Source organism: Chiloscyllium punctatum, chromosome 52 (genome assembly GCF_047496795.1).
Source record: "Chiloscyllium punctatum isolate Juve2018m chromosome 52, sChiPun1.3, whole genome shotgun sequence".
NCBI classification, from domain to species: Eukaryota; Metazoa; Chordata; class Chondrichthyes; order Orectolobiformes; family Hemiscylliidae; genus Chiloscyllium; species Chiloscyllium punctatum.
The window spans coordinates 17,096,551-17,110,506 of NC_092790.1; the positions used below are offsets into that span (position 1 = coordinate 17,096,551).

Genomic DNA, 13,956 nt, shown 5'->3' on the forward strand with positions numbered 1-13,956 from the left:
TTGGAAGAGATAGGAGAGGTCTTGAATGAGTACTTTTCTTCAGTATTTGCAAATGAGAGGGACCGTAATGTTGAAGAGGAGAGTATGAAACGGACTGGTAAGCTCGAGGAAGTACTTGTTAGGAAGGAAGATGTGTTGGGCATTTTGAAAAACTTGAGGATAGACAAGTCCCCTGGGCCTGACGGGATATATCCTAGGATTATGTGGGAAGCAAGAGAGGAAATTGCAGAGCCGTTGGCAATGATCTTTTCGTCTTCACTGTAAATGGAGGTGGTACCAGGGGACTGGAGAGTGGCGAATGTTGTGCCCCTGTTCAAAAAAAGGAATAGGGATAACCCCGGGAATTACAGGCCAGTTAGTCTTACTTAGGTGGTAGGCAAAGTAATGGAAAGGGTACTGAGGGATAAGATTTATGAGTATCTGGAAAGACACTGCTTGATTAGGGACAGCCAGCACGGATTTGTGAGGGGTAGGTCTTGCCTTACAAATCTTATTGAATTCTTTGAGGAGGTGACCAAGCATGTGGATGAGGGTAGAGCAGTGGATGTAGTGTACATGGATTTTAGCAAGGCATTTGATAAGGTTCCCCATGGTAGGCTTATGTGGAAAGTCAGGAGGCATGGGATAGTGGGAAATTTGGCCAGTTGGATAGAGAACTGGCTAACCAGTTGAAGTCAGAGAGTGGTGGTAGATGGTAAATATTCAGCCTGGAGCCCAGTTACAAGTGGAGTTCCGCAGGGATCAGTTCTGGGTCCTCTGCTGTTTGTAATTTTTATTAATGACTTGGAAGAGGGAGTCGAAGGGTGGGTCAGTAAATTTGCAGATGATACGAAGATAGGTGGAGTTCTGGATAGTGAGGAGGGCTGTTGTTGGCTGCGAATGGACTTAGATATGATGCAGAGCTGGGCTGCGGAGTGGCAGATGGAGTTCAACCCTGTCAAGTGTGAGGTTGTCCATTTTGGAAGGACAAATAAGAATGCGGAATGCAGGGTTAACGGTAGGGTTCTTAATAAGGTGGAGGAGCAGAGGGACCTTGGGGTCTATGTTCATAGCTCTTTGAAAGTTGCCACTCAGGTGCTTGTAAGAAGGCCTATGGTGTATTAGCATTCATTAGCAGTGGGATTGAATTCAAGAGTCGTGAGGTGATGTTGCAGTTTTACAGGATCTTGGTAAGGCCACATTTGGAGAATTGTGTGCAGTTCTGGTCACCTCACTTTAGGAAAGATGTGGAAGCTTTGGAGAGGGTGCAGAGGAGATTTACCAGGCTGTTGCCTAGAATGGAGAATAGGTTGTCTGAGGATAGGTTGAGAGTGCGAGGCCTTTTCTCATTGGAACGGCAAAGGATGAGGGGTGACTTGATAAAGGTTTATAAGATGATCAGGGGAATAGATAGCGTAGACAGTCAGAGACTTTTTCCCCGGGTACAACAGAGTGTTACAAGGGGACATAAATTTAAGGTGAAGGGTGGAAGGTATAGGGGGAATGTCAGGGGTAGGTTCTTTACCCAGAGAGTGGTGGGGGCATGGAATGCGCTGCCTGTGGGAGTGGCAGAGTCAGAATCTTTGGTGACCTTTAAGCGGCAATTGGATGGGTACATGGATAGGTGCTTAACTAGGACAATTGTTCGGCACAACATCGTGGGCCGAAGGGCCTGTTCTGTGCTGTGTTGTTCTATGTTCTATCTGTATTCTAATCAGGAAGAGGAATTGAGGGTTATGGGTAGAAAGTGAAGTTGAGGATTATCAAATCAGCTGCATTCAGCGGAGCAGACATTGTGGGTTGAATGACCTATTACCGCTCCTAAATATGATTATTTTAATGCACCTGGGGAGGGATAATGCACCTAAGATGTAGACACTAAGTTGCAGGATCCTGTAAGTACTGCAAGTCCCAGGATGCTAGTCCACAAATCCCTGAAGGTGGCAGCAGGACAGGCTAATGGTTACGAAGGCATTCGGGACACATGCCTGTATTATTTGCGGCAGAGATTTTAAGAGCAGGTGGGTGATATCTGAGCCAAACAGGACCTTGATGGGGCTACAGCTAGACTACTATGGGGAGGATGTGATTGTAGTGGAGGAGGTATAGAGCAGATTCACAGCAATGTTGCCTGGGTGTCACATTTCAGTGATGAAGAGAGGTTGGATATGCTCGGATTGTTCTCTCTGGAGCGGAGAAGATTGAGGGGTGACCTGATAGAGGTGCATTAGACTGTTAGAGACACATAGCTGTAAGGCACATTTCTGAAGGGTAAAGCAATCAGTAAGCGGGGGTCACAGATTTAAAGGTAAAAAGGGATTCGCGGAGAACATTGTTCGTCCAGAGGATGGTGGTCTATCTGGAACTCTCTGCCTCTAGAAGTGGGAGACAGCAGAAACCCTTGTTACATCAAGGAAGTATTTAGATGTATAACTGCATTGTCGTAGCCTCCAGGGGATAAGGGTGAAAGAGCTGGAAAGTGGGACTGTTGCTTTCAGACCTTTGCCAATAAGAATCCCTTGTACTGTAAAGGTCCATGAAATAACAAGAACTTACCGATTCTCTTCTTGCTCTTATGTGACCTGAAAGAAACAACCAGAAAAAGATTTTAGTGCATAACATGGCTATGGATTGCATTTACCGTTTCCCTTGAGATTGTGTATCAGTTAAGAAAACAGGGTGCAAGAGGAGAGGCGGCTGGCAGTATATGTGCACAGATGACTGAAGGTGGCAGGACAGGGGGAGAGCATGGTTTCTAAAGCACACAGCATCCAAGAACAGGAGGTGATGTTGAACTTGTACAAGGCACTTGCTGGACATCAGCGATAATACAGCATGCAGTTGTGTTTGCCACATTATAGAAAAGGTATGAAAGCGTCTCACAGTGAGTGAGAGAGCGCCAAAGCAGTTTTGATTTGATTTATTGTTGGCACACGCACACAAAGAGTGAAAAGTTTTGTTTTGCATGCTCTACAGGCAGATCATCACATACAAAGTGCATCAGGGCAGCAGAACAGACTGCAGAATACAGTGTTAAAGTTGTAAAGAAGGTGCAGAGAGGGAGATCAACATTAATATTTCAGAGGTCTGTTCAAAAGTATGGTAACAGCAGGGAAGAAGGTTGGTATCGATATTCAAACATTTGTATCTTCTTCAGAGGTAATAGAGTTTAACCAGGTTGGGAGGGCTGTATGATTATGTTGGCTGCTTTCCCAAGGCAGTAGGAAATATAGGTGGAGTCAGTGGATGGAAATCTGGCTTGTGTGATAGACTTACAAGAAACCAGGTTCCAGGAAGGAGAAACACCAACAATGAGGATACTGAAAGAAGTCAGTGACTATATTCCCTTGGAGAGGAGAAGCAGAGGGAGCGGTAGGTCTTCAAAATCATGAACAGGGGCTGGACAGAGTCAATAGGGAGAAGCTGTTCCTGCTCGCAAAAAGAACAAGGTCAGGGGGCTCGTAGATTTAAAGTGATTTGGAAACAAAGCAAGTTGGCGAAGAAATGTGAGGAATAAACCTTTTCATCCAGTGAGGAGTTAGGGCGTAGAATGCACTGCCTGGAAATGTGTTAGAGGTAGGTTCAATGGAGAAGGGAACTTGGACAGAAATGGGCTGCACAGGGATCTGGGAGGAAAGGCACGAGGGGATATATTTCTGTCAAGCTGTGGAGAAAGAAGTTGGTTTCAGTCAGTCCCAATATAGCCACACCATCTGACTGATACATTCAATTCTAGATATCCCTGAGGGAGTAAAGGTGTGCCTTTGTGTTAGGTGGAGATGTGTCAGACTATGTTATCTCACTGAAAGAATACAGCACAGATTAAGGAAATGGTGAAGTTCAGTAGGGAATCCCATATCACATTGAACAACAGAGCAGACTCGATGGGCTGAATGACCTCATTCTGCTTCCCATGTGCAGTAAACCACTGAGGAAAGTTAGGTGTCAACCACATCGTTGAGGATCTGGAGTCCCATGCAGGGCCAGACTAGGTAGGAAAGGAGATTTCTCTCCCTGAAGGACAGCAGTGAATTAGATGGGTTTTCGTTCTGAGTTATGTTACAACAGTTTCACACTCACTTAATAAGACAAAGTTAAAAATGTTCTAGTGAGGTTATAGTCAACACCAGGTTATAGATAAACAGGTTTATTTGGAAGTATAAGCTTTCCAAGCATTGCTCCTTCATCAGTTAGCTCGAGGGGGACTAGCTACCTGATGAAGGGACAGCGTTCCGAAAGACCTTAGTTTCAAATAAACCTTTTGGATTATAACCTGGTGTTATAAGATTTTTAACTTTGTTCACCCGCCACCTCCACATCATGTTAGTAAGCCTAGTTTGTGGGTGATGCAAAAATAGATGGGAATGCAAGTGGTGAGTGTGCATAGATGGGTTTAAGTGAATGGCCAAAAAACTTTGAATAATACGTGCAAAAATGTAAGGTAATGCGGGAAGAACAGAGGAGTCGAAGATTATTTAAACAGACTATGAATCTGAGGATTTGACCATCCACATTTGTGAATCACAAAAAGCTTGTGTTTAAATTCAGCAGGTGATACCAGATCATAAGATTAAGGAGCAGAATTAAGCCCATCGGATCTCCCCTGCCATTCGATGATGGATAATATCTTTCTCAATTCCATTGTCCTGCCTTCTCCCCATAACCATTGATCCCCTTATTAATCAGAATCTGTCCATCACTGTCTTAAAGACACTTAATGACTTGGTCTCCACAACTCTCCATGGCAGTGAGTTTCACCACCTTCTGGCTGAAGAAATTCTTCCTCATCTCGGTTCGAAAGGGTCGACCCTCACCTGAAATTGTGCCCTTGGGTTCTCATCTCTTCTACTCATGGAAACATCTTCTCTACGTCCACTTGATCCAAGCCTCTCAGTATTCTGTAAGTATCAAATTGATCATCCCTCATCCTTCTAAACTTTATCAAGAGCAGACCCAGAATCCTCAATTGCACCTCTTTTGACAAGTCATTCATTTCCAGGATAGTTCATGTCAACCTCCTCTGAAGCTCCTATCAGGCTAGTACATGCTTCCTTAGATACAGGGCCTAAAACTGTTCATAATATTTCAAATGTGGTCTGAAAAGAGCCTTATACAGCATCAGCAGTATATCTCTGCTCTTGTATTCTGTCTCTCTTGAAATGAATGATAACATTGCATTTGACTTCCTAACTGCCGACTTAAACTGCCTGTTAACCTGAATAGAGTCTTGAACTAGAACTCCCAAGCCTAGTGCTTCAGATTTTCTTAGTCTTTCCAGAAAATCGTCTATGCCTCTTCTCACCAATGTGTATAGGGAAGGCAAATGGAATGTGGCCTTTATTTTGAAGAGAATGCTGTATAAAAATGGGGGTGCTTCTGCTAAAGCTGTACAAGTCACTAGTCAGACCATGTCTGGGATAAGGTTTTGGGGGCCCATATCTGAGGAAAGATAATCTGGGTATTGGAGGCAATTTCGAGAAGGTGTGATCCCATCTACGGAGTGACTGTCTAATGAGGAACGAGGTTAGGCCTGTATGATGAGGGAGTAGGTTGGGACTGTCCTGGTTGGAGTTTAGAAGAAGAGACCACCTTATTCAAGATGCTTTGAGGAACTTGACAGGGGCAATGCAGAGAGAGGTTGTGTCCCCTTGTATGGGTGAGTCTGGGATCAGAAGGGCATTGCCTCAGAATAAATGGGGGCACCCATTGAAGATGGAGGGGAGGAAGAATTTCTTGATGACAAGGAGAGCGAATCTGTGGAATTCTTTACAGCAGAGGTCAGTCAAGGCTGGATCATGAAATATATTCAAGGCTGAGATTCTTAACCAGAAAGGGGCAGTGAGGGTTATGGGGAGAAAATGGAGTTGAGGTTAATTACATCAGCCACAATCTTGTTGAATGGTGGAACAGACTCCATTAGTTGAATGGTCTAGTTCTGCTCCTGTAGTCGAATTGATCCCATTCTTCGAAGATATAATCTTGTGATTCCTTCCTGACAGAGCAATGCAAAGTTATTTTGAAACATGTTACCTCTTTCTTTCCTGTTCCCTTGAACAACAGAGTACACAATATCACCAGAAGTGGAGCCACTGACATCTGAAACAAAGAACACAATTTTTAAGGTTTGAGAAATAACATAGTACAGAATTCTGGAGATCTGAAACCAATACAGAGCACTGGAGAAACTCAGCAGGTCTGGCAAAATCTGTGGAGAGACCGAGAGAGTGAAACAGTGGTAATTTTTTCAGATCCAGTGTGAATCTCCATCAGAACTAAGGAAGGAGAGGTGGAGGGGTATGGGGTCAATGCTTTGACTGATGAAAGCAAACATGACAAACACCTTCTTAACCACCCTGTCGACTGATGACATGACTTCCACAAAACTATGTAACTGAACCCTTCAATTTCTCCGTTCATCAACACAACCTAGGCCCCTATTATTAAGTGTATAGGTCTTGCCCTTGTTTGTTTTACCAAAATGCTGGACTTCACCATTTATCTGCTACTGCTCAATCCATTGACCAAATTGATCAAAATTGTTTAGTAATCTTACATAACTTTCTTCACTGCTGACTATATGATGGGTTTTGGTCCCACACAAATTTATGAACCATACTTCCTAAATCTTTTATATGTATATATGACAAACAACAGTGAGCCAAGCACCGATCCGTAATTTTACCGGCAGCTATACAAGGAAATGCAGCCTTTATCTCTCACGTGCCCAGTCACAAACTGACCTCTGCTGGGTTGGGAATTGGAGATGTTCTGAACTCCCTCTTTCTGACACAGTCTGCAAACAGCGAACAGAAGCAGGAAAGTGAGGAGAACAGCAGCAACAGCAGAACCTCCGACGATCAAGGCAAAATTCCCAGGGGGATCTGGAACACAGAATCGTGAAATGAAACATCATTCTGACTGTCGCGAAATCACTAAATTTAACATGCCCAATGAGAAAGCAGGCAACTGATCCTATTGAAATGGCAAAGCATGGACCAGATACATAAATGTTAGGGGCAGGAGTGGGCCATTTACTCCTCCCATATGATACGTATGACCTCAATTGATCTCATCTTGGCCTCATCTCCACTTCCCTGCCAGCACTCTCTTTAACCCACCACTGATTAAAAATCTTTCTCCTGAAACTTATTCAGTGTCCTGGCATCCCACAGACGCTCTGCAGGGAGTGAATTCTTACTCCTCTGTTCCAAATCTGCACAAATAAAATTATTTGGCGTTCTGTGGTAAAGAATTCCACGGGGTCCCTATTCACTTTTCATCATCTCAGTCCTATCCCATCTCCTTTAGCCTGTGACCTCCTGGTTCCGGACTCTCTCCCAGTCACCAGTAACATTCTTCTTGCATGTAGGATACAAGTTTCCCCTGCAAATGGTGGAATTCTGAAGACAGTAGAAACGCAGAAAAGTGGCCGGAACCAGAGAGTGACGGTTGACAGATATTTTTGGGGATAGAGTAAGTTTCTAGCGGAGCTTTTCAGGGGATGCCTTAAGGAACTTTGCTTCTCCTGATATGTTAATGATCTGGATCTTGCAGCACAGGGGTCAAAATCCAAGTTTGCAACTGACACAAAACATGGGACGATCATAAATCGTGAGGAGAAGAGTATGGAACTCTGAAAGGACATTGACAAATTGATGGAGTGGGTAGATTGGTGATAGGTCCAGTTTGATGTTGAGGGAAGTGTGAAGTGATGCAATTTGGTGGGAAGTACATTGAAAGACAATATAAAACAGAGGGGTACAACTCTAAAGGGTGTATGAGCAGAGGGAGCTGGGGGGTATATGTGCACAGATCACTGAAGGTGTTAGCTCAGAGGGACAGCAGTTAATAAAGCTCAGTGTCCTCAGCTTTACTAATTGGGGTGCAGAGTTCGAGAGCCATAAGTGATGTTGAACTTGCATACGACACCAGTTAGAGTAGAGTACCTACAGTGTGGAAACAGGCCCTTCAACCCAACGAGTCCACACTGACCCTCCGAAGAGTAACCAACCCAGACCCATTTCCTTACACTTACTTCTGAATAATGTAGCTAACACTATGGACAATTTCGCATGGCCAATCCACCTGACCTTCACATCTTTGGACTGAGAGAGGAAACCGGAGCACCTGGAGGAAACCCACGCAGACACTGGGAGAATGTGCAAACTCCACACAGATAGTCACCCGAGGCTGGAACCGAACCTGAGTCCCTGGCGCTGTGAGGCAGCAGTGCTAATGATTGAGTCACTTTGCTGCCCCAGCTGTAATATTCTACACCGTTCTGGGCACCATAGGAAAGGATATGGTCATTTCAGAGAGGGAGAGTACAGAAGCAGTTTACAAGAACAGTTCCAGGCATGAGAAAATTCAGTCATGAGAATTGATCGAAGAATTGGCTACTGTTCACCCTGGGAGAGGAGAAGGCTGTGTGTGTGAGAGAGATTTTCAAATCATGCGTGAGGGTGTGGGGAAGAGAGTTGGAACAGAGTCAATACGGAGAAGCTGTTCCCACAGGGGAATGGAGCAAGAATGAGATGGGGGAGCGGGAGCAGTATCTGATGGAGATGTAATGCTCCAAAAGCTTGTGATTTCAAATAAACCTGTTGGATTCTAATCTGGTGTCATCTGACTTCTGACCTTGGCCGAATGAGGCAAGTGCCAGGGTGTCACCAAGACAGACCATATTACAATTAGTTCTCTCATAATGCAAGAGTTAGATTCCATCGAAACTTTGCTTAATAGTAAGTAATTTAATAGAAACGATGTGGCTGATGGGAAAAGTGGAGTTGGGGCACACCAGCAAAAAATATTACACATGATCTCTTATAAATCACCCAAACATCTAATGCAAGGTATAGCACAGCCTGAATGAAGGTTGAAACCATATTTATTAATGGAAAAAAAAGTAAATTTAACAACAGTGCAATCAAAAATGTAAGCTGTTCTCTATACAGTGCTTCTCAAAGAAAGCTGCTCTGTTGGCAGCTGACATTGGAACATGTGCAATACGGCACAAAGACTGGGCTTGACATCGCACATGCACAGAAGCCAGGAGGTCATCGGTGCACCTGCAGAATGAAACAAAGGCCAGCGCCTGACATTGTGCAGGCGCAGAACCACTCAGAGACTTTGGCGTGGACATCGGCACACGTGCAGAATGGCAAGAAGGCCAGCTCCTGACATTGTGCGTGCTAAGAACAGTATTGAGTCATCAGCACATGTACAGAATGGCATTAAGACGAGCGCCTGATGTCACGTATGCACAGAACAGCACATGGTTTTTGTGGAAACCAGCAGCGCATGCGCAGAACAGCACAAAGGCTGGCACGGACATCATGCATACACAAAAGAAAGTGTTCAAACCGACCCCTGCTGGAATTATGCTATTGTGAAAAGAGGTACGCATTCTTGAAAATACCATTCTGTAATTCTTCAAAGCCAAATCACGCTACAGAAATGCGCATTATCCCAGAACTACTTGTACCTTATACAGAACATGGAAAGTGATTGGTTAACATTTAATTTCGAATCATTGCTCAGGCTATTGAGTGTGAAGATCTAAGATCCCTCAAGAGGGGCCTCTTGGTTCGAGATTGGTCAAAAGAATCAACGAATTACGGTCTGTTCAAAAAGCAAGGGTCATTTGTTTATTGAATTAAGGTACCTTGACGTAATTCTATCCAGCAAAACAAAGGTTGAAGCTTCTGTGTTCTGTTGTGAAGTTGCGTAACTACATTTGAAAATTACACATTTTTTTTTATGAAATAGTACTGCCTTAATTACAAGAAAGACCAATCACATATAATAAGGTGACATGATTGAAGACAGGCTAATCCAATGATATTCTTTGGAAAAGATATTTATGTAAATTGTCATTGCATGCATCAGTTTAAAGTTAGTTCAAATGGTCAATTAATGTGTCAGTATTCATTTTATGAAAACTCTATTGTCTTCTTATCTTTGAATTTCAGCTTACTTCTGCAAATCAGCAGTATTGGTTCAAATGCCATTTGGTAGTATTCTTTTTAAATCGAGAAACCATTTTCTGGTAAATCAAAATCTACATACACTTGTTGCCTAAATTCAAATTTTAGATCCTCATTTCCCCCTTTTGGTCATTCTATGACCACACCATAAAGGCATGGATCAAATTAATCCAATTCAATGGCAGCAGAAGACTGTCATACTTCCTCTTTCTCCAAAGGGGAATCAAGGGTAGGCAATGATATTTCCTCACCATGATTTAAGTAAAGAAGAAGCATTTTCTGGGTGGAACCGATATTGTCAATAGAAGTTAGTATTTTAGCAATAATACGCTTAATTGTACCAATACCAACAAAAAGACCAATTAAAACAGTAGCACCATACATAGCCATATTAATTAGCCAGTTGTACCATGAGCCAAAATCCCAATTTCCCCATCCTGCACCTTTTATTCATTCGGTTGACAAAAGTGCGAATATTATCAACATGTCAGGTAATGTTTTTGATAAGATCAGTGACCCCCATAATGCTTTTTCCTTTAACTATAGTGCAAAATCCACCTTCCTTCGCAAGTATGTAATCGGTTTTTTTGGGCAAATAGGCGCAATTCTGAAAGCACGTCCCTCATTTCTACTAAGGAAGCAGTTGTCTCATTTCACAAAATTGTGAGTCCACAAATGAGATAATTATGGTCTTGATGACTAATAATTCCTAAGGGCTCTCCTAATGAAAGAACACTAAGAGCTGCATATGTCAATGAGTGTGTTTTACTTCTCGATATAGCCTTTGGATTCTACCATTCTGTACAGAAGTCAGGAGAAACTGTATGTTTAAAAGGGGAATTATGATTTTGTTGCCAGGAAACTGGTCAGGGAACAGGAGTTGGAAATAGTGTTCCTACAGCTACGGCACAAGGAATACTTGCTCTATTTAGAACAAGGCAGTTAGTTGCCTTATTATAAATGAAAAAATAATATCCAGGTTTAGCATAGTTAATAGAGGACCTACCCAGTAAGAAGCGGGCCTATCTTTGTGATTTCCTGGGGTATGTGGGTAATCTATCATTACATAATTTGGCCCTGGGTGCTGAGGGTGAAAATCATCTAATCTAATAAGGTGAGTTTCTTGATAAGAAACATGGTCAACATCCCAAAATTGTTCTATGTATCCAATAATTTGGAAAATATTAGTGCCGTTAGGGATATGTTAATGAAGGTGGTGTTGATACTCTCTCCACATAGAGTTAGAATTCCAGTGGTAATATGGATACATTTTTCGTTAAGAGATGCGAGGTCCTTCAGAAAAGCAATGACGACTACTACATTTAATCATAGTGCTGGGAATAATTTTAGGCACTCTTACATAAGCGCACCCCCATCCCTTACCTTTGTCGCAATTTGGATAGGATATTGTGAATTTATTGGAGGAAGTCCATAAACAAGTAGCAGATGGGGATAGGTAATAACTAAAAAGATATTACGTCCTGTAAATGCTTTAGTACTATTCTGAAAGCATGTTAGTATTTGGAAGGATAAAAGGGGTAAGGGAATCTCTTGCTGAAGTAAGGGCATAACAAATTACTTCATCCTCTCCCAAAATGTTATTACAGGTTTCTAGAAACATCCCCCCTTTGTCTTTTTTACTACGTGATCTATCTGAAAGGAGACCAGGCTTACCAGGAATGCCTATAGTACAAATGTAATCAAACTGGCACACAACACCTTTACAAGGTAAAGACCATTTAGACTTGTTCTGTAAATGAAATGTTTTTTTTAAGCAGTTGACCACTGCAAAAGTCATTCTTGGCAACATTCAGTCTTTTGGCAAGCAAGGACATCTTCGTGGCAATGTTGGTATACAGTCTCTTAGATCTAACAGCCCTATCCAAAAATAAATTAAATCAACCAGTGTGTATTCTTATAAGCTCCATCCACAAAGCAAAGACATTTAGGCTTAGTGTCCATATATGAAATCAAATCCCTTGATAATTCAGTCAGTAGTATACTATAGTATAAAGTGCCTGTAATTAATTCAAAAATGGAAAATTGCAAATTACTTCCAAATTTCAAAAACAATATTGAGAACAATCCAAACATTAAACCCGTATGATTACAGTCAGTAAGCAATAGAGAAATCCACCTCTACGTTGTGAATTGGCACTGAACAGACAGTCTCATTTCCCCCATGATTTTTGCATCTTACCAGGTCTGGCATACTGTGCCTAACCGGGTTTTGCTAGGAACCCAATGGGATCAGAAATTTGGAGCATAAGGCTGCCTGCTTGGCAGATGCATATACTTACCCATTACTTTAGAAACAGCATCAGTTTCATCAGTATAAGCCAAACATCTTGATAATCTTCAGATTGATTGAACAAAATAGCATTACTAAAACGCTGCCCCCTCGGGGGTTAAAAATCTTCAATGTTCCTATAAGGCTCCAAAATTGTGGATCATATTAAAAGCACAATGAAGAGCCAGTGTATATTAGTAGATTTTCCTTTTGATAGGATGAAAGCCTGTCCATTTCCAACATCAGCTCCGAGGTAACATTAAAGACACATTACTCCCCATTGGACACATTTCAACAGTTAAAGCAAGGGCAAGGCATTTGTCCCTGTTTTTTTAATGTCTTGTTGCCAGTCTCAAAGGTGAAATGCTGGGGCCTGCCTGTCCCTATTTTCAGGATCCCTTCGGGAAAAGGTTATCCGGCAGTGGTCATCGGGTAAGTACATGAGGTAAGTTCTGCCCCCAGTGGGTATCCTGGTTCCAATCAACCCTATCAGGGCTGGCATATGGCATTTGAGATCGTGCGGACGCTGAATATAATTTGTTTTACCTGTAACTTGCATCATGGTTAAGTCCGGTTCTGGCCATCCCAATAGAAAACCATCACTCACCTCATTTATTTTTTTTATTTTTTTTTATTTTACAATAGATGCAGGAGTAGGCCATTCTGCCCTTCGAGCCTGCACCGCCATTCAATATGATCATGGCTGATCATTCCTAATTAGTATCCTGTTCCAGCCTTATCTCCATACCCCTTGACTCCACTATCTTTAAGAGCTCTATCCAATTCTTTCTTAAAAGAATCCAGAGACTGGGCCTCCACTGCCCTCTGGGGCAGAGCATTCCACACAGCCACCACTCTCTGGGTGAAGTAGTTTCTCCTCATCTCTGTCCTAAATGGTCTACCCCGTATTTTTAAGTTGTGTCCTCTGGTTCGGCACTCCCCCATCAACGGAAATATGTTCCCTCCTGCCAGAGTGTCCAGTCCTTTCATAAGCCTATACGTTTCAATCAGATCCCCTCTCAGTCTTCTAAACTCAAGGGTATACAAGCCCAGTCGCTTCAGTCTTTCCGTGTAAGGCAATCCTGCCATTCCAGGAATTGACCTCGTGAACCTACGCTGCACTCCCTCAATAGCCAGAATGTCTTTCCTCAAATTTGGAGACCAGAACTGTACACAGTACTCCAGGTGTGGTCTCACCAGGGCCCTGTACAGCTGCAGAAGCACCTCTTTGCTTCTATACTCTTGTTATGAAGGCCAGCATGCTATTAGCCTTCTTCACGACCTGCTGTACCTGCATGCTTGCCTTCATTGACTGGTGGACAAGAACACCCAGATCTCTCTGAACAGCCCCTTTACCTAATTTGATACCATTGAGGTAGTAATCTGCCTTCCTGTTCTTGCCACCAAAGTGGATAACCAGACATTTATCCACATTAAACTGCATCTGCCATGCATCTGCCCACTCACCTAACTTGTCCAGGTCACCCTGTAATCCCCTAACATCCTCATCACATTTCACCCTACCACCTAGCTTTGTGTCATCAGCAAATTTGCTAATGTTATTGCTGATACCATCTTCTATATCATTTACATATATTGTAAAAAGCTGCGGTCCCAGCACGGATCCCTGCGGTACCCCACTGGTCACTGCCTGCCATTTCGAAATGGAGCCGTTAATCACTACCCTTTGTTTCCTATTAG

The 13,956-nt window shown here is 42.8% G+C and overlaps 1 protein-coding gene across 3 annotated transcripts in view; it reads right to left on the minus strand.

The window, feature by feature from the left end:
• LOC140470650 (Fc receptor-like protein 5) overlaps positions 1-13,956 on the minus strand; it is a 97,040-nt gene that overhangs the window by 11,203 nt on the left and 71,881 nt on the right. For all 3 annotated transcript variants that reach the window (XM_072566684.1, XM_072566683.1, XM_072566685.1), the window contains 3 exons: positions 6,720-6,860; positions 6,010-6,075; positions 2,536-2,561 (listed from right to left, as the gene is read on the minus strand). In XM_072566684.1, coding sequence (XP_072422785.1) covers positions 2,536-2,561; positions 6,010-6,075; positions 6,720-6,860 — 233 coding nt within the window. The remainder of the gene's footprint in view (positions 1-2,535; positions 2,562-6,009; positions 6,076-6,719; positions 6,861-13,956) is intronic.